General features: G+C 44.9%; 1 protein-coding gene across 1 annotated transcript in view; it reads right to left on the reverse strand.

Moving 5' to 3' along the window:
• Nucleotides 1-18,984, reverse strand: part of LOC129869347 (atrial natriuretic peptide receptor 2-like) — a 29,375-nt gene that overhangs the window by 5,933 nt on the left and 4,458 nt on the right. The window contains exons 5-16 of the mRNA XM_055943679.1: nt 18,425-18,529; nt 18,053-18,155; nt 17,372-17,517; nt 17,125-17,197; nt 15,492-15,636; nt 15,025-15,111; nt 11,013-11,156; nt 10,681-10,802; nt 4,277-4,421; nt 3,784-3,832; nt 3,577-3,684; nt 3,173-3,292 (exon numbers count right to left, since the gene is read on the reverse strand). Of these exons, the coding sequence (XP_055799654.1) occupies nt 3,173-3,292; nt 3,577-3,684; nt 3,784-3,832; nt 4,277-4,421; nt 10,681-10,802; nt 11,013-11,156; nt 15,025-15,111; nt 15,492-15,636; nt 17,125-17,197; nt 17,372-17,517; nt 18,053-18,155; nt 18,425-18,529 (1,347 nt within the window). The remainder of the gene's footprint in view (nt 1-3,172; nt 3,293-3,576; nt 3,685-3,783; nt 3,833-4,276; nt 4,422-10,680; nt 10,803-11,012; nt 11,157-15,024; nt 15,112-15,491; nt 15,637-17,124; nt 17,198-17,371; nt 17,518-18,052; nt 18,156-18,424; nt 18,530-18,984) is intronic.

Genomic DNA, 18,984 nt, shown 5'->3' on the forward strand with positions numbered 1-18,984 from the left:
CAGCTAGGCCAGTTATAAACTTGATCTCCACTATAAAAAGCATCTAGACATTATCTCACATTTCTTTTAGACTAACATTTAGTTTTCAACAGCGGAGATTTGTATACACCTTGCAGTCTGTCTCTCCAACATTTGCAACAATATTTCAATATTCAAATTGTCCCATTAATGTCCCATTGTAATGAACGAGTCGGGACGAGACAGACAGATAGGCAGCGTTTCTTAGTAAGTCGAAATCATGAATCAGCTGGCATCATTTTTATGGATATATATACACTGCTCAAAATATTAAAGGGAACACTTAAACAACACAATGTAACTCCAAGTCAATCACACTTCTGTGGAATCAAACTGTCCACTTAAGAAGCAACACTGATTGACAATAAATTTCACATGCTGTTGTGCAAATGGAATAGACAACAGGTGGAAATTATAGGCAATTAGCAAGACACCCCCAATAAAGGAGTGGTTCTGCAGGTGGTGACCACAGACCACTTCTCAGTTCCTATGCTTCCTGGCTGATGTTTTGGTCACTTTTTAATGCTGGCGGTGCTTTCACTCTAGTGGTAGCATGAGACGGAGTCTACAACCCACACAAGTGGCTCAGGTAGTGCAGCTCATCCAGGATGGCACATCAATGTGAGCTGTGGCAAGAAGGTTTGCTGTGTCTGTCAGCGTAGTGTCCAGGGCATGGAGGCGCTACCAGGAGACAGGCCAGTACATCAGGAGACGTGGAGGAGGCCGTAGGAGGGCAACAACCCAGCAGCAGGACCGCTACCTCTGCCTTTGAGCAGGAGAAGCACTGCCAGAGCCCTGCAAAATGACCTCCAGCAGGCCACAAATGTGCATGTGTCTGCTCAAACAGTCATAAACAGACTCCATGAGGGTGGTATGAGGGCCCGACGTCCACTGGTGGGGGTTGTGCTTACAGCCCAACACCATGCAGGACGTTTGGCATTTGCCAGAGAACACCAAGATTGGCAAATTTGCCACTGGCGCCCTGTGCTCTTCACAGATGAAAGCAGGTTCACACTGAGCACGTGACAGACGTGGCAGAGTCTGGAGACGCCGTTGAGAACCTTCTGCTGCCTGCAACATCCTCCAGCATGACCGGTTTGGCGGTGGGTCAGTCATGGTGTGGGGTGGCATTTCTTTGGGGGGCCGCACAGCCCTCCATGTGCTCGCCAGAGGTAGCCTGACTGCCATTAGGTACCGAGATGAGATCCTCAGACCCCTTGTGAGACCATATGCTGGTGCGGTTGGCCCTGGGTTCCTCCTAATGCAAGACAATGCTAGACCTCATGTGGCTGGAGTGTGTCAGCAGTTCCTGCAAGAGGAAGGCATTGATGCTATGGACTGGCCCGCCCTTTCCCCAGACTTGAATCCAATTGAGCACATCTGGGACATCATGTCTCGCTCCATCCACCAACGCCGCGTTTCACCACAGACTGTCCAGGAGTTGGCGGACGCTTTAGGCCAGGTCTGGGAGGAGATGCCTCAGGAGACCATCCGCCACCTCATCAGGAGCATGCCCAGGCGTTGTAGGGAGGTCATACAGGCACGTGGAGGCCACACACACTACTGAGCCTCATTTTGACTTGTTTTAAGGACATTACATCAAAGTTGGATCAGTGTGGTTTTCCACTTTCATTTTGAGTGTGACTCCAAATCCAAATCCATTGAGTGTGACTCCATGGGTTGATCAATTTGATTTCCATTGATCATTTCTGTGTGATTTTGTTGTCAGCACATTCAACTATGTAAAGAAAAAAGTATTTAATAATAATATTTCATTCATTCAGATCTAGGATGTGTTATTTTAGTGTTCCCTTTATTTTTTTGAGCAGTGTACAAAGAAATGTAATTTGAAAAAAGGTAAAACGAAATGAAGTGCAGCTACTGTAGTTTGCAGTCTTTCCAGCGTCAATTTGAGGCGATTGTGTTAGCTGTGGTGTTGGCTAACTCCTCTGAACAAGTGTCCTGACGAGTGAGCACATTCGCACATTCTCTATGCCAGGCGAAATCGCGCCTCATTAGCTCATTGTTATGGATGTATCCAAATAAATGTCACTAGAAAACAGTTAAACAAATGCAAATGATGCTACTTTTCTGTTATTCTGGCTGCAATTTTTAGCCATAGTTGGCTAGCTAGCAAGCAAGGGATAAGAACATTGCAAGCCAGTATGGCAATGGAACATTTAGAACGAACAACTGGGTCCATAGATACAGAACAACACCAGCCGGCTTGGGTAGCAACCCTAGAATTGTGTCTGGACTATATCTTGTGGAAGGATGAAATAATATGAATAAATTCATCAAAATAATGTTTTTAATGAAAATATGTCAATCATTATTTTAATATGTTGGTAACCCGTTGTATAAAAGTGAAAATGCCCTCGAAGCCGGTGTTTGGAGGATATATTGGCACGGTTTGACCTTGACTTCGTCTCGGGCCTAACATTGCCCATGCCAATATATCCTCCAAACACCGGCTTCGAGGACATTATCACTTAAAAATCATTTATGATTCGTGAACGCCTAATGTAGTTATTTTGTTAGATAGGCCTACTTCTCCCGATTAGCTGAAATCGTATTTTTCAAAGCTATTTTAGCTGTTACGCTAAACCAGGGGAGAACCAGGGGAGAATGACTGCCCCCCCATTCAATCCACAAAGTTCAAGGCCGACCGGGGTAATTCAAGCTTTGTTTGCAGAAAACAGGATCCCCCATTATAGTGAAGGGGAAAAGGGCAATCTAGAAAGAAAAGGAGTTCACATGTACAGATGTGGTAGGGATTAACCATGGCCAGGAAATGAAAAGAAGGAAAGGAAGTTAGGAAAGGAAGCTCACTCAGAAAGGAGGATAGAAAAGGGAGCGCAAGCTGCTTCGGGGCTGCACCTGGATGCATCTCCAGGCAGGCCCCGGCTAAAGCCAGTGTGAGAAACTTGCTAGCAAGTGTTTGTGCTATGAAACTAAATACATACTGCACTCTGACCCACAAAACTTGTTTGCTAGATTAAGGATTATGTTGTAAGAAAAAGTAAGGAAAGTGAACTTCAACACAATATGTCGTTTTATTGAGATTTGCAGCTGTTTGTAAGTAATGATTTTGCTAGCTTCTGAAATAACTTACTCATCCTTTAAGTGGCCAAATGTTATATCAGAGCATTACCAGATTCATCATCATGTCCACAGGGCTGACTTTGTGTGGGTTCATTTTATCCAGCATCTTCTTCACCTGCTCAAAAGTTGGCCTCAATGTGACATTTTGAGACCAGCACTTCTTTATCAGCTGTTGAAGTATTAGTGTAGAGATACAAAAAAAAGAAATTAGCCACTTTGGCACACTTACCGTACACCTAAAAGATTTTACCCCAAAACTTGAATGGTGACATTTGAATGGTGACATGCACAATGTTTGAGGGACAGTGTCAAACATGAACAAAAAAATACAAGGTAAAGAAATATTTGGGGGTAAAATGCTCCTTAAAGTGCTTAAATTAATCGATCTGAATCATTGGACAAAGTATATTAAATAATAAGCCACAGCAAATGTCAGTGGATTTTGTCACAGACCTCACAGTAATCTCCCCGGTCAGGACAATCAGTATCCGCTTTCCCAGCTTTCAGTTCCGGCAGGGAAGGGCGCCACGTGATATCCAACTTCACGCCATCCGTTTGGTCCTGTCGGAGAGGTGTTCGTAGAAAAAAATGTTAAACAAAAACCTAAGCGTGCATGGTCAAAGGTCATTATCATTAGTATTATCTTTCTATCATACTTACTGAAAGGAGGTCAGAGCGAGTGGCAATCTCAACTAAGATGATAGAGTAGCTGGGGAGGAGAAGACACAGAAACCATTGAACACATCTAAAACCACCAGATCATACAGATGGTATCACCGTATCCCAGATTTTTCAAGCATGCTCTTTTATAGCCTACATGTCTGAGACTCAATTTAGCATAGCATAAAACTACTGACATATAGTAAACCACTTTCGATGAAAAACGTGCAGGTACTGTTGTGCTGATTTAAACAACATGTCGATGGTCTAGTATTTAAGTCATTACCATACCACCATAATAATATTACATACAGTAAGTACAATTGTTATCACCAGGGTTGGGCTTAATTCCATTTCAATTATAAATTCACAAAGTCAAATTTGAATTTCCCTCAGTACTTTTCAACTGACTGAACTGAAATGGAATTAGCCCCAAACATGGTTATCACCATGGTGCAACTATATAATAGCTGTCGCAGTTGGGCTCCAGTACCTGTAAATGTCAGCCGCCGGAGTGACATTAGAGCTGCTTCCCAGGAGGACCTCAGGGGCATAGTATATACGGTAGGTATCCTCACGGTGGAACCCATTACTGACTACCTCAAAGTCCTCCTTTCTGTAGGCTGTCAGGCCATAGTCTGGAACAACACAGGATAAATTCAATTTTCAAATGTTTTCCTAGGCTTTTTTACCGGTCCTGTGTACTCACTAATGTAAACCAAACATAATATGCTACGATACAATACCATTTTAATTGTCTTTTGTGAAATAAATGTTGCCTTTTCTTTCTTATGTTGTTCCAAATCTCTGAGGTTTTTATACACCTTAGTCAAATAAATTTAAGTTTTTCACAATTCCTGACATTTAATCCTAGTAAAATTCACTGTCTTAGGTCAGTTAGGATCACCACTTTATTTTAAGAGTGAAATGTCAGAATAATAGTAGAGAATGATTTATTTCAGCATTTATTTCTTTCATCACATTCCCAATGGGTCAGAAGTTTACATACACTAAATTAGTATTTGGTAGCATTGCCTTTAAATTGTTTAACTTGGGTCAAACATTTTGGGTAGCCTTTCACAAGCTTCTCACAATAAGTTGGGTGAATTTTGCCCAATTCCTCCTGACAGAGCTGGTGTAACTGAGTCAGGTTTGCAGGCCTCCTTGCTCGCACACACTTTCACAGTTCTGCCCACACATTTTCTATGGGATTGAGGTCAGGGCTTTGTCATGGCCACTCCAATACCTTGACTTTGTTGTCCTTAAGCCATTTTGCCACAACTTTGGAAGTATGCTCGGGGTCATTGTCCATTTGGGAGACCCATTTGCAACCAAGCTTTAACTTCCTGACTGATGTCTTGAGATGTTGCTTCAATATATCCACATAATTTTGCTCTCATGATGCCATCTATTTTGTGAAGTGAAGTGCACTTTTGTGAAGTGCACCAGTCCCTCCTGCAGCAAAGCACCCCCACAACATGATGCTGCTTCTTCGGCTTGCAAGCCTCCCCTAAAGCCTCCCCAAGCCTCCCCCTTTTTCCTCAAAACATAGCGATGTAAGTACTTCCGGGTTGGAGCGAGTGGTCGCATTCCACTTTTCGCTCCGCAGGTAGTATTACATTTCATTACAGTACAACGGTTTGATTTGTCTGATCTTAGCTAGCTACATAGCCGTCTTTGTATCAAAGATAATTGTGTAGTTTAGAGTAATTATCGTAATTACCGAGGTTAGTTAGCCAGCTATTTTCGTCCCTCTAACGTAGTCAACACTGCTAGCTGGCCAGCAGCTAGCCAGCTAGCCAACGTCTACCGTCTACCGAATAGCAGCACTGTAGAAACTATTACATTACAACGGAACGACTTGATTAGTGTAGTGTTAGCTAGCTACATAGTTGTCTTTGCTGTCTTTGTATCCAAGATAATTGTGTAGTTTAGAGTAATTATCGTAATTACCGAGGTTAGCTAGCCAGCTATTTTCGTCCTAACGTAGGCAACACTGCTAGCTAGCCAGCAGCTAGCCAGCCAGCCAACGTCTACCGTCTACCGAATAGCAGCACTGTAGAAACTATTACATTACAACGGAACGACTTGATTAGTGTAGTGTTAGCTAGCTACATAGTTGTCTTTGCTGTCTTTGTATCCAAGATAATTGTGTAGTTTAGAGTAATTTGTCAAGGTTACCTAGCCAGTTACCGAGGCTACCTAGCCAGCTACACTTTCAAACTAAGTCAACAACGCAGCCACTGCTAGCTAGCCTACTTCACCAGCCAGCAGCACTGTATCATTTTAGTCAATAAGATTTTCTGCAACGTAAGCTTAACTTTCTGAACATTCGAGACGTGTAGTCCACTTGTCATTCCAATCTCTTTTGCATTAGCGTAGCCTCTTCTGTAGCCTGTCAACTATGTGTCTGTCTATCCCTCTTCTCTCGTCTCTGCACAGACCGTACAAACGCTTCACACCGCGTGGCCGCCGCCACTCTAACCTGGTGGTCCCAGCGCGTACGACCCACGTGGAGTTCCAGGTCTCCGGCAGCCTCTGGAACTGCCGATCTGCGGCCAACAAGGCAGAGTTCATCTCAGCCTATGCTTCCCTCCAGTCCCTCGACTTCTTGGCACTGACGGAAACATGGATTACCACAGATAACACTGCTACTCCTACTGCTCTCTCCTCGTCTGCCCACGTGTTCTCGCACACCCCGAGAGCTTCTGGTCAGCGGGGTGGTGGCACTGGGATCCTCATCTCTCCCAAGTGGACATTCTCTCTTTCTCCCCTGACCCATCTGTCTATCGCCTCCTTTGAATTCCATGCTGTCACAGTTACCAGCCCTTTCAAGCTTAACATCCTTATCATTTATTGCCCCCCAGGTTCCCTTGGAGAGTTCATCAATGAGCTTGACGCCGTGATAAGTTCCTTTCCTGAGGATGGCTCACCTCTCACAGTTCTGGGTGACTTTAACCTCCCCACGTCTACCTTTGACTCATTCCTCTCTGCCTCCTTCTTTCCACTCCTCTCCTCTTTTGACCTCACCCTCTCACCTCCCCCCCCTACTCACAAGGCAGGCAATACGCTTGACCTCATCTTTACTAGATGCTGTTCTTCCACTAATCTCATTGCAACTCCCCTCCAAGTCTCCGACCACTACCTTGTATCCTTTTCCCTCTCGCTCTCATCCAACACTTCCCACACTGCCCCTACTCGGATGGTATCGCGCCGTCCCAACCTTCGCTCTCTCTCCCCCGCTACTCTCTCCTCTTCCATCCTATCATCTCTTCCCTCTGCTCAAACCTTCTCCAACCTATCTCCTGATTCTGCCTCCTCAACCCTCCTCTCCTCCCTTTCTGCATCCTTTAACTCTCTATGTCCCCTATCCTCCAGGCCGGCTCGATCCTCCCCTCCTGCTCCGTGGCTCGACGACTCATTGCGAGCTCACAGAACAGGGCTCCGGGCAGCCGAGCGGAAATGGAGGAAAACTCGCCTCCCTGCGGACCTGGCATCCTTTCACTCCCTCCTCTCTACATTCTCCTCTTCTGTCTCTGCTGCTAAAGCCACTTTCTACCACTCTAAATTCCAAGCATCTGCCTCTAACCCTAGGAAGCTCTTTGCCACCTTCTCCTCCCTCCTGAATCCTCCTTCCCCTCCCTCCCCCTCCCCCCTCTCTGCTGATGACTTCGTCAACCATTTTGAAAAGAAGGTCGACGACATCCGATCCTCGTTTGCTAAGTCAAACGACACCGCTGGTTCTGCTCACACTGCCCTACCCTGTGCTTTGACCTCTTTCTCCCCTCTCTCTCCAGATGAAATCTCGCGTCTTGTGACGGCCGGCCGCCCAACAACCTGCCCGCTTGACCCTATCCCCTCCTCTCTTCTCCAGACCATTTCCGGAGACCTTCTCCCTTACCTCACCTCGCTCATCAACTCATCCTTGACCGCTGGCTACGTCCCTTCCGCCTTCAAGAGAGCGAGAGTTGCACCCCTTCTGAAAAAACCTACACTCGATCCCTCCGATGTCAACAACTACAGACCAGTATCCCTTCTTTCTTTTCTCTCCAAAACTCTTGAACGTGCCGTCCTTGGCCAGCTCTCCTGCTATCTCTCTCAGAATGACCTTCTTGATCCAAATCAGTCAGGTTTCAAGACTAGTCATTCAACTGAGACTGCTCTTCTCTGTGTCACGGAGGCGCTCCGCACTGCTAAAGCTAACTCTCTCTCCTCTGCTCTCATCCTTCTAGACCTATCGGCTGCCTTTGATACTGTGAACCATCAGATCCTCCTCTCCACCCTCTCCGAGTTGGGCATCTCCGGCGCGGCCCACGCTTGGATTGCGTCCTACCTGACAGGTCGCTCCTGGCGTGGCGAGAATCTGTCTCCGCACCACGTGCTCTCACCACTGGTGTCCCCCAGGGCTCTGTTCTAGGCCCTCTCCTATTCTCGCTATACACCAAGTCACTTGGCTCTGTCATATCCTCACATGGTCTCTCCTATCATTGCTATGCAGACGACACACAATTAATCTTCTCCTTTCCCCCTTCTGATAACCAGGGGGCGAATCGCATCTCTGCATGTCTGGCAGACATATCAGTGTGGATGACGGATCACCACCTCAAGCTGAACCTCGGCAAGACGGAGCTGCTCTTCCTACCGGGGAAGGACTGCCCGTTCCATGATCTCGCCATCACGGTTGACAACTCCATTGTGTCCTCCTCCCAGAGCGCTAAGAACCTTGGCGTGATCCTGGACAACACCCTGTCGTTCTCAACTAACATCAAGGCGGTGACCCGTTCCTGTAGGTTCTTGCTCTACAACATTCGCAGAGTACGACCCTGCCTCACACAGGAAGCGGCGCAGGTCCTAATCCAGGCACTTGTCATCTCCCGTCTGGATTACTGCAACTCGCTGTTGGCTGGGCTCCCTGCCTGTGCCATTAAACCCCTACAACTCATCCAGAACGCCGCAGCCCGTCTGGTGTTCAACCTTCCCAAGTTCTCTCACGTCACCCTGCTCCTCCGCTCTCTCCACTGGCTTCCAGTTGAAGCTCGCATCCGCTACAAGACCATGGTGCTTGCCTACGGAGCTGTGAGGGGAACGGCACCTCCGTACCTTCAGGCTCTGATCAGGCCCTACACCAAAACAAGGGCACTGCGTTCATCCACCTCTGGCCTGCTCGCCTCCCTACCTCTGAGGAAGTACAGCTCCCGCTCAGCCCAGTCAAAACTGTTCGCTGCTCTGGCACCCCAATGGTGGAACAAACTCCCCCACGATGCCAGGTCAGCGGAGTCAATCACCACCTTCCGGAAACACCTGAAACACCACCTCTTTAAGGAATACCTAGGATAGGATAAAGTAATCCTTCTAACCCCCCCCCCTTAAAAGAGTTAGATGCACTATTGTAAAGTGGTTGTTCCACTGGATATCATAAGGTGAATGCACCAACTTGTAAGTCGCTCTGGATAAGAGCGTCTGCTAAATGACTTAAATGTAAATGTAAATATGGTCATTATGGCCAAACTATTTTTGTTTCATCAGACCAGAGACCAGACATTTCTCCAAAAAGTATGATCTTTGTCCCCATGTGCAGTTGCAAACCGTAGACTGGCTTTTTTATGGCGGTTTTGGAGAAGTGGCTTCTTCCTTGCTGAGCGGCCTTTCAGGTTATGTCGATATAGGACAAATTTTACTGTGGATATAGATACTTTTTTACCTGTTTCCTCCAGCATCTTCACAAGGTCCTTTGCTGTTGTTCTGGTTTTGATTTGCACTTTTCGCACCAAAGTACGTTCATCTCTAGGAGACAGAACGCGTCTCCTTCCTGAGTGGTATGATGGCTGCGTGGTCCCATGGTGTTTATACTTGCGTACTATTGTTTGTACAGATGAACGTGGTACCTTCAGGTGTTTGGAAATTGCTCCCAAGGATGAACCAGACTTGTGGAGGTCTACAATTTTTTTCTGAGGACTTGGCTGATTTCTTTTGATTTTCCCATGATGTCAAGCAAAGAGGCACTGCGTTTGAAGGTAGGTCTTGAAATACATTGTCACTCCCTGACCGTAGATTGCTTTGTATGTTTCTATTTTTAGTTTGGTCAGGGTGTGACGTGGGTGGGTTTTCTATGTCTGGGTATTCTATGTTGTAGGTCTAGGTTTTCTGTTTCTGTGTGTTTGGCCTGGTGTGGTTCCCAATCAGAGGCAGCTGTCTATCGTTGTCTCTGATTGGGAGCCATATTTAGGTAGCCTGTTGTCCCACTTTTGTTTGTGGGTGGTTGTTTCCTGTTTAGTGTTTTGTTTCACCTTTCAGGACTGTTCGTTTGTCGTTTTTGTTGTTTGTCAAGTGTTACCACGCTGCACCTTGGTCCTCCTCTCCTTCTCCAGACGACAATCGTTACATACATCCACAGGTACACCTCCAGTTGACTCAAATTATGTCAATTATCAGAAGCTTCTAAAGCCATGACATCATTTTCTGGAATTTTCCAAGCTGTTTTAAAGGCACAGTCAACTTAGTGTATGTAAACTTCTGACCCACTGGAATTGTGATACATTGAATAATAAGTGAAATAATCTGTCTGTAAACAATTGTTGGGAAAATTACTTGTGTCATGCACAAAGTAGATGTCCTAACCGACTTGCCAAAACTATAGTTTGTTAACAAGACATTTGTGGAGTGGTGGAAAACGAGTTTTAATGACTCCAACCTAAGTGTATGTAAACTTCCGACTTCAACTGTATATACTCACACGAGAGGCTTGAAACAACACAGTGTCAGCTGCAGAGGAGTGCCTCTGGAGCAGGTTAGGGGTTAAGTGCCTTGCTCAAGGACAAAACAGTAGTAGATAAAGGCATGTTGAAAATATGCTGCCTGCTTACACACTCCTACAGAGGGAAGTCTTAATTGCATCACCTGAGATTTTGCAAACCCAGCGGTCGTCAATGACGCAATTCCTTGAGTGAAGTCTGCCATGAAACATCTTGTGTTGGTGGAGATAAGCCATTCCACGGGCTATGTCAGTAGCAAAGGACAACCTGTGTGCCAGCATAAATGAAGAACACAAAAAAAAACAATTAGGTTCAATTACATCATGGTCCCAGACACATATTGAGCCAAGTTCTAGACTAAGAAGCATGTTTAATGGAAATGCTTTTAGTGCAGGACTAGGTTAATGTCCAGGAAACCGCCCTATATAGTGCAGTATTCTTTCTTCCGACAGAAAAAGCTGATGTCTTGACAGTCACCTGAAGCCCCAGTTGATTGGCACATCCTCATTCAGGAGGACATCAGCCAGGCTTCCTTTGGGGCAGTACTCGGTGATGATACTGACGTAGGGGACCTCAATGGAACCACCGATAAACTTGGAGAGATTCGGGTGATCCAGTTCCCTAAGGAAAAGCAATGCCATATCTAGAAATGAACTAGTGGTGCAAATGTGTCACATCCAATCACACCGGACGTCAACGACAAATCAACATCCAATTTTAGTTTGATGTCGAGTCGTCAACGAAGGTGAATTCATTTGAAATGAACCAAACCTTGAAATCACCTTGCCGTTGATATGTTGTTGAAATCTAGGTTGAAATTAGACAAAAAACTGTATGTTCAACATTGAATTGAAAAGTCTATTTCCGGCGCCGACAGACATGGCCGCCTCGCTTCGCGTTCCTAGGAAACTATGCAGTATTTAGTTTTTTTACATGTTATTTCTTACATTGGTACCCCAGGTAATCTTAGGTTTCATTACATACAGTCGGGAGGAACTACTGAATATAAGAGCAACGTCAACTCACTGTCATTACGACCAGGAATATGACTCTCCCGAAGCGGATCCTGTGTTTTACCTTCCACCCAGTACAATGGATCGGATCCCAGCCGGTGACCCTAAACAACGACGCCGTAAAAGGGGCAAACGAAGTGGTCTTCTGGTCAGGCTCCGGAGAAGGGCACACCGCGCTCCACTCCCTAGCATACTTCTCGCCAATGTCCAGTCTCTTGACAACAAGGTTGATGAAATCCGAGCAAGGGTAGCATTCCAGAGAGACATCAGAGACTGTAACATTCTTTGCTTCACGGAAACATGGCTCACTCGAGAGACGCTAACGGAGTCGGTGCAGCCAGCTGGTTTCTTCACGCATCGTGCCGACAGAAACAAACATCTTTCTGGTAAGAAGAGGGGTGGGGGGGTATGCCTTATGATTAACAACATGGTGTGATCATAACAACATACAGAAACTCAAGTCATTCTGTTCACCTGACTTAGAATTCCTCACAATCAAATGTCGACCGCATTATCTACCAAGGGAAATCTCTTCGATTATAATCACAGCCGTATATATTCCCCCCCAAGCAGACACATCGATGGCCCTGAACGAACTTTATCTGACTCTATGTAAACTAGAAAACACACACCCTGAGGCTGCATTCATCGTAGCTGGGGATTTTAACAAGGCTAATCTGAAAACAAAACTCCCTAAATTCTATCAGCATATCGATTGTGCTACCAGGGCTGGTAAAACCCTAGATCATTGTTATTCTAACTTCTGCGACGCATATAAGGCCCTCCCCCGCCCTCCTTTCGGAAAAGCTGATCACGACTAAAACAAGAGGTTCCCGCGCTCAGGTCTGTTCAACGCTGGTCCGACCAATCTGATTCCCCGCTTCAAGACTGCTTCGATCACGTGGATTGGGATATGTTCCGCATTGCGTCCAACAACAACATTGACGAATACGCTGATTCGGTGAGCGAATTCATTAGAAAGTGCATCAGTGACGTAATACCCACAGCAAAGATTAAAACATTCCCAAACCAGAAACCGTGGATTGATGGCAGCATTCGTGTGAAACTGAAAGTGCGAACCACTGCTTTTAACCAGGGCAAGGTGACCGGAAACATGACCGAATACAAACAGTGTAGCTATTCCCTCCGCAAGGCAATCAAACAAGCTAAGTGCCAGTATAGAGACAAAGTAGAGTCGCAATTCAACAGCTCAAACACAAGAGGTATGTGGCAGGGTCTACAGTCAATCACGGATTACAAAAAGAAAACCAGCCCCGTCGCGGACCAGGATGTCTTGCTCCCAGACAGACTAAATAACTTTTTTGCTCGCTTTGAGGACAATACAGTGCCACTGACACGGCCCGCTACCAAAACCTGCGGGCTCTCCTTCACTGCAGCCGAGGTGAGTAAAACATTTAAACGTGTTAACCCTCGCAAAGCTCCAGGCCCAGACGGCGTCCTCAGAGCATGCGCAGACCAGCTGGCTGACCAGCTGGTGTGTTTAAGGACATATTCAATCAATCCTTATCCCAGTCTGCTGTTCCCACATGCTTCAAGAGGGCCACCATTGTTCCTGTTCCCAAGAAAGCTAAGGTAACTGAGCTAAACGACTACCGCCCCGTAGCATTCACTTCCGTCATCATGAAGTGCTTTGAGAGACTAGTCAAGGACCATATCACCTCCACCCTATCTGACACCCTAGACCCACTCCAATTTGATTACCGACCCAATAGGTCCACAGACGACGCAATCGCAATTACACTGCCCTAACCTATCTGGATAAGAGGAATACCTATGTAAGAATGCTGTTCATCGACTACAGCTCAGCATTTAACACCATAGTACCCTCCAAACTCGTCATCAAGCTCGAGACCCTGGGTCTCGACCCCGCCCTGTGCAACTGGGTACTGTACTTCCTGACGGGCCGCCCCAGGTGGTGAGGGTAGGTAACAACATCTCCACCCCGCTAATCCTCAACACTGGGGCCCCACAAGGGTGCGTTCTGAGCCCTCTCCTGTACTCCCTGTTTACCCACGACTGCGTGGCCATGCACGCCTCCAACTCAATCATCAAGTTTGCGGACGACACTACAGTGGTAGGCTTGATTACCAACAACGACGAGACGGCCTACAGGGAGGAGGTGAGGGCCCTCGGAGTGTGGTGTCAGGAAAATAACCTCACACTCAACATCAACAAAACAAAGGAGATGATTGTGGACTTCAGGAAACAGCAGAGGGAGCACCCCCCTATCCACATCGACGGGACAGTAGTGGAGAGGGTAGTAAGTTTTAAGTTCCTCGGCGTACACATCATGGACAAACTGAATTGGTCCACCCACACAGACAGCGTTGTGAAGAAGGCGCAGCAGCGCCTCTTCAACCTCAGGAGGCTGAAAAAATTTGGCTTGTCACCAAAAGCACTCACAAACTTCTACAGATGCACAATTGAGAGCATCCTGTCGGGCTGTATCACCGCCTGGTACGGCAACTGCTCCGCCCACAACCGTAAGGCTCTCCAGAGGGTATTGAGGTCTGCACAACGCATCACCGGGGGCAAACTACCTGCCCTACAGGACACCTACACCACCCGATGTCACAGGAAGGCCATAAAGATCATCAAGGACAACAACCACCCGAGCCACTGCCTGTTCACCCCGCTATCATCCAGAAGGCGAGGTCAGTACAGGTGCATCAAAGCAGGGACCGAGAGACTGAAAAACAGCTTCTATCTCAAGGCCATCAGACAGTTAAACAGCCACCACTAACATTTAGTGGCTGCTGCCAACATACTGACTCAACTCCAGCCACTTTAATAATGGGAATTGATGGAAATTTATGAAAAATATATCACTAGCCACTTTAAACAATGCCACTTAAAATAATGTTTACATACCCTACATTACTAATCTCATATGTATATACTGTACTCTATATCATCTACTGCATCTTGCCATCTTTATGTAATACATGTATCACTAGCCACTTTAAATTATGCCACTTTATGTTTATATACCCTACATTACTCATCTCATATGTATATACTGTACTCTATACCATCTACTGCATCTTGCCTATGCTGTTCTGTACCATCACTCATTCATATATCTTTATGTACATATTCTTTATCCCTTTACACTTGTGTGTATAAGGTAGTAGTTGTGGAATTGTTAGGTTAGATTACTCATTGGTTATTACTGCATTGTCGGAACTAGAAGCACAAGCATTTTGCTACACTCGCATTAACATTCGCTAACCATGTGTATGTGACCAATAAAATTTAATTTAATTTACTTTTAATTGAATTGTGATGTTGAGAGAATGTCGATTCCACATGTTTTTCCTGATGGGATACTACTATGTGACTTTTATCAGAACTTCAGTAAGTGAAGAAAATGTTGCATGAGATCAATCAAAAATATATACTCTGGGTAATTGTGTCTGTGTGTGAGGTTTTAGGAGTACACACGTTGTACTCACCTCACTTCTTTCACCTCCCTCCTGATTGTTTTGGAGAGGGTGAAGTGTTTGTTCTGGATGTGTTTCACGGCTACAGTCCTTCCATCACTAACCAATAGAAAATAATGACTTTCTTTTAGTTATCAAGAAAAACAGCAAACTTACTACACGTTGACAGATGCAAAGCAACAGGTGTTAAAACAAATATTAGTGATACAAATAAAACTAGGTTCCTCATACAATAATTGTCTGAGAATATAGTTGACGACTGATAAGTGCACATTGGATAAGTGCATGTACTCCGTTTAAATGCATTGCAGTGCACTAGTTCTGAATCAAATACATGATTATCAATAGCCGTGAATATCTCTGCATGCTCCACTTTACAGCAGTCCCAGGCCACAGTACTTTCCCCCTTTCAACTGTGTAATAAATACCATGCCTTAGACATGCGTTACGAGGTACAGTGTTTAAGTAAGACGTCTTACTAAATGGCAGGTTGGATGAAGTTCTGTTTGAAGGTGGTGTTGACCACAGTGCAGACAGTCACGTCTGTAGTTCGGCTCACACTGGAGTTACTCTTCACCTGCTGGAGACTGGTCGTACTGCAGAAGCCCGTGTAACACACTTTACCTGCATACGCCAAAAAAGGAAACTTTTAGGTATAGAAATGTATGTAAAAGACATTCCCCGGATGGAAATGTGTGTGCAGCATTGAAGAAAACATGTTTGGATGCGTGACATGCTCTTTTACATTAATTTATTTGCTATATTGTGCGAGACATGTCAAAGAAACGAGAAAATAATCCTGCAAATTACAATTGTGAATGCTGCAAATTACTATCCCTGGACAATAAAACTAGTGGCAAGAAAAAGTATGTAAACTCTTTGGAATTACCTGGATTGGAGATGTTGGTTAGAGCTGCCCTGCCCTATAAAAAACACTCTCAACATTAGAGTTTGCTATTCACAAGAAGCATTGCCTGTTGTGAACCATGCCTCGAACAAAAGAGATCTCAGAAGACCCAAGATTAAGAATTGTTGACTTGCATAAAGCTGGAAAGGGTTACAAAAGTATCTCTAAAAGCCTTGATGTTCACCAGTCCACGGTAAGACAAATTGTCTATATATTGAGAAAGTTCAGCACTGTTTCTACTCTCCCTAGGAGTCCTGCAAAGATGACTGCAAGAGCACAGCGCAGAATACTCAATGAGGTTAAGAAGAATCCTAGAGTGTCAGCTAAAGACTTACAGAAATCTCCGGAACATGTTAACATCTCTGTTGACGAGTCTACGACACGTAAAACACTAAACAAAATATTCTGTGGACAGATGAAACTAAAATTGAGTTGTTTGGAAGGAACATAAAACACTATGTGTGGGGAAAAAAGGCGCAAAAATTAAAAATGAATTCCCAAGTTTATCAATACATTTTGCAGGAGAATGTAAGGCTATCTGTCTGACAATTGAAGCTCAACAGGAGTTGGGTGATGCAACAGGACAACAACCCAAAACACAGAAGTATATCAACAAAAGTATGGCTTCAACAGAAGAAAATACGCCTTCAGGAGTGGCCCAGTCAGAGTCCTGACCTCAACCCGATTGAGATGCTGTGGCATGACCTCAAGAAAGCAGTTCATAACAGACATCCCAAGAATATTGCTGAACTGAAACAGTTTTGTAAAGAGGAATGGTCCAAAATTCCTCCTGACCGTTGTACAGGTCTGATCCGCAACTACAGAAAATGTTTGGTTGGGATTATTGCTGCCAAAGGAGGGTCTACCAGTTATTAAATCCAAGGGTTCACATACTTCTCCTCCCTGCTCTGTGAATGTTTTCAGGGTGTTTTCAATAAAGACATGAAAATATATAATTGTTTGTGTGTTATTAGTTTAAGCAGATTGTGTTTGTCTATTGTTGTGACTTAGATGAAGATCAGATCTAATTTTATGACCAATTTCTGCAGAAGTCCAGGTAATTCCAAAGGGTTCACATACTTTTTCTTGCCACTGTATGTTTTTGACCTGCATTGCATAAGCAAGCAAGCAAAAGAGTTCACCTTTTTGCTCTTTTCACTTATTTTCTCATTTATGAATCCATCTCAGATGACATCTCATCTTACCAAACATTATATTTTTATAGTTGATAATCCAGCTTTCGTCCCAAAACATCTTCTGTTTCTGGTACTGGAACCACTATCGAGACAGAGAGAAGACATCGATCAAAAACATCTGCATTGGATGAGAATGACTTGCCTGGTTCATGACCAAACTCTGAAGTGAGTTTGTTTTGTGCCTGGTCTGGATGCAAGAGAATATAAAAAAAAAAAGTAGTATTGTTTGGTGTATATGTTTTGTTTGGTGCCTCACCACCATGGTTAAGATGAAGCCACCGAAGAAGAGTGTGACGGGCAGTCCGATGGCCACCTTGATGGTGATGGACATGGGGCAGGCACCACAGTCCGCCGGGCACGTGAGACAGTTCTCCTCCAGCTCGCAGACATCATCCCCACACACTGAGATACACACACACACACACACACACACACACACACACACACACACACACACACACACACACACACACACACACACACACACACACACACACACACACACACACACACACACACACACACACACACACACACACACACACACACACACACACACACACACACACACACACACACACACAATCCCATGTAACTATTATGACACAGGAGTACCTTTTGTCTTTGCCTTGAAAAAACTACTAAGAACCTGGGAAACCAGCTGGCTTATTAGTAACATTAGCGTGTCAATCTAAGCACCAAGAAGAAAAGATGACCACTACAACCCAGCCTAGAGTTGAACACTTCTGTGCAGCAACAACATCCTAATGTCTGGATTTTTCCGCAACAAATAAAGAACAAAGCCTAAAAAAACAATGTACAACAGTTATTATAATCCAACGTTTGGGTGCTCACCACATGGGGTGAGCCTTGAGTAGCAATAGCAGTTTTGCATCACGACAAATGGATACACTGCTGGCGTTAGCAGCACACTGACCTTGAGCACTGACGACCAGCACCTTGGACTCCAGAGCTGCATGCATATGTCCAATTTTGATATGGGCAATGACTGAGGTCACTCCGACATGAATCAGAACCACCTGGATGGGACCGTGATTAAAAACTCAATTGTCAGATAGTTACCAAAGCACATAAAGACAACATGAGCACTACTGTTTACTAGTACCCTTAACACAGTATCGTGCCGATACTGGCTTTGATATTTATTTTCACATTGTCCTTTTCGGCCCAGTTCCAAAAACAATGGTGGATGCTGAACCAGGCCAGAGCAGTACAGCTTGGTTTGGTTCAGCTCGGTTCGGCTCAGTTGTGTGAATAGCCCTTACATTTACTTTGCAGTGGTAGGTACCTTTGATGTCCAGAACTTCGTGCTCATCTTTCCTGCTTTGGACACGGTGTGTGTCACAATCTTCCCGTCATCAGGGATCCACGGGCCACAAATACCGCCGTGCCTCTGTGGAGGCGACATGATTGGGTTAGCATCATAATCAAAACCAATCTAAATCCTTCAATCTTCAGCAATGTTATACCATTGTACTCAACAAACAATGATTGGTGGGTGGGGGAGAGAGAATGAGTGCTAACAAGCAGAGATGGACAGTTTTTTTCTGTTACACCTATTTGAAATGTGTATTTCAATGACAATTTTGAAATTTGTTTTACTCTGGGCTGAACTACACTCCAATGGATTTTGTAACAAGGTACTTTTGAGAGCTGTAATTTGTATTTTCAAAATGCTTGTGTATACCATTTTTTATTTTGGATCACAATTTTGTGGCTCTCTTTCACACTACATTGGTATCAGAAGTCTTATGGCACTATTGTGTGAAAGAGTGTCGGTTAAATGAACTAAATGTACATGTCAATGTAAATGTACATTAGAGTATTACTCTAATGAGCTCCTCCCCG

Source organism: Salvelinus fontinalis, chromosome 14 (genome assembly GCF_029448725.1).
Source record: "Salvelinus fontinalis isolate EN_2023a chromosome 14, ASM2944872v1, whole genome shotgun sequence".
Taxonomy (NCBI): domain Eukaryota; kingdom Metazoa; phylum Chordata; class Actinopteri; order Salmoniformes; family Salmonidae; genus Salvelinus; species Salvelinus fontinalis.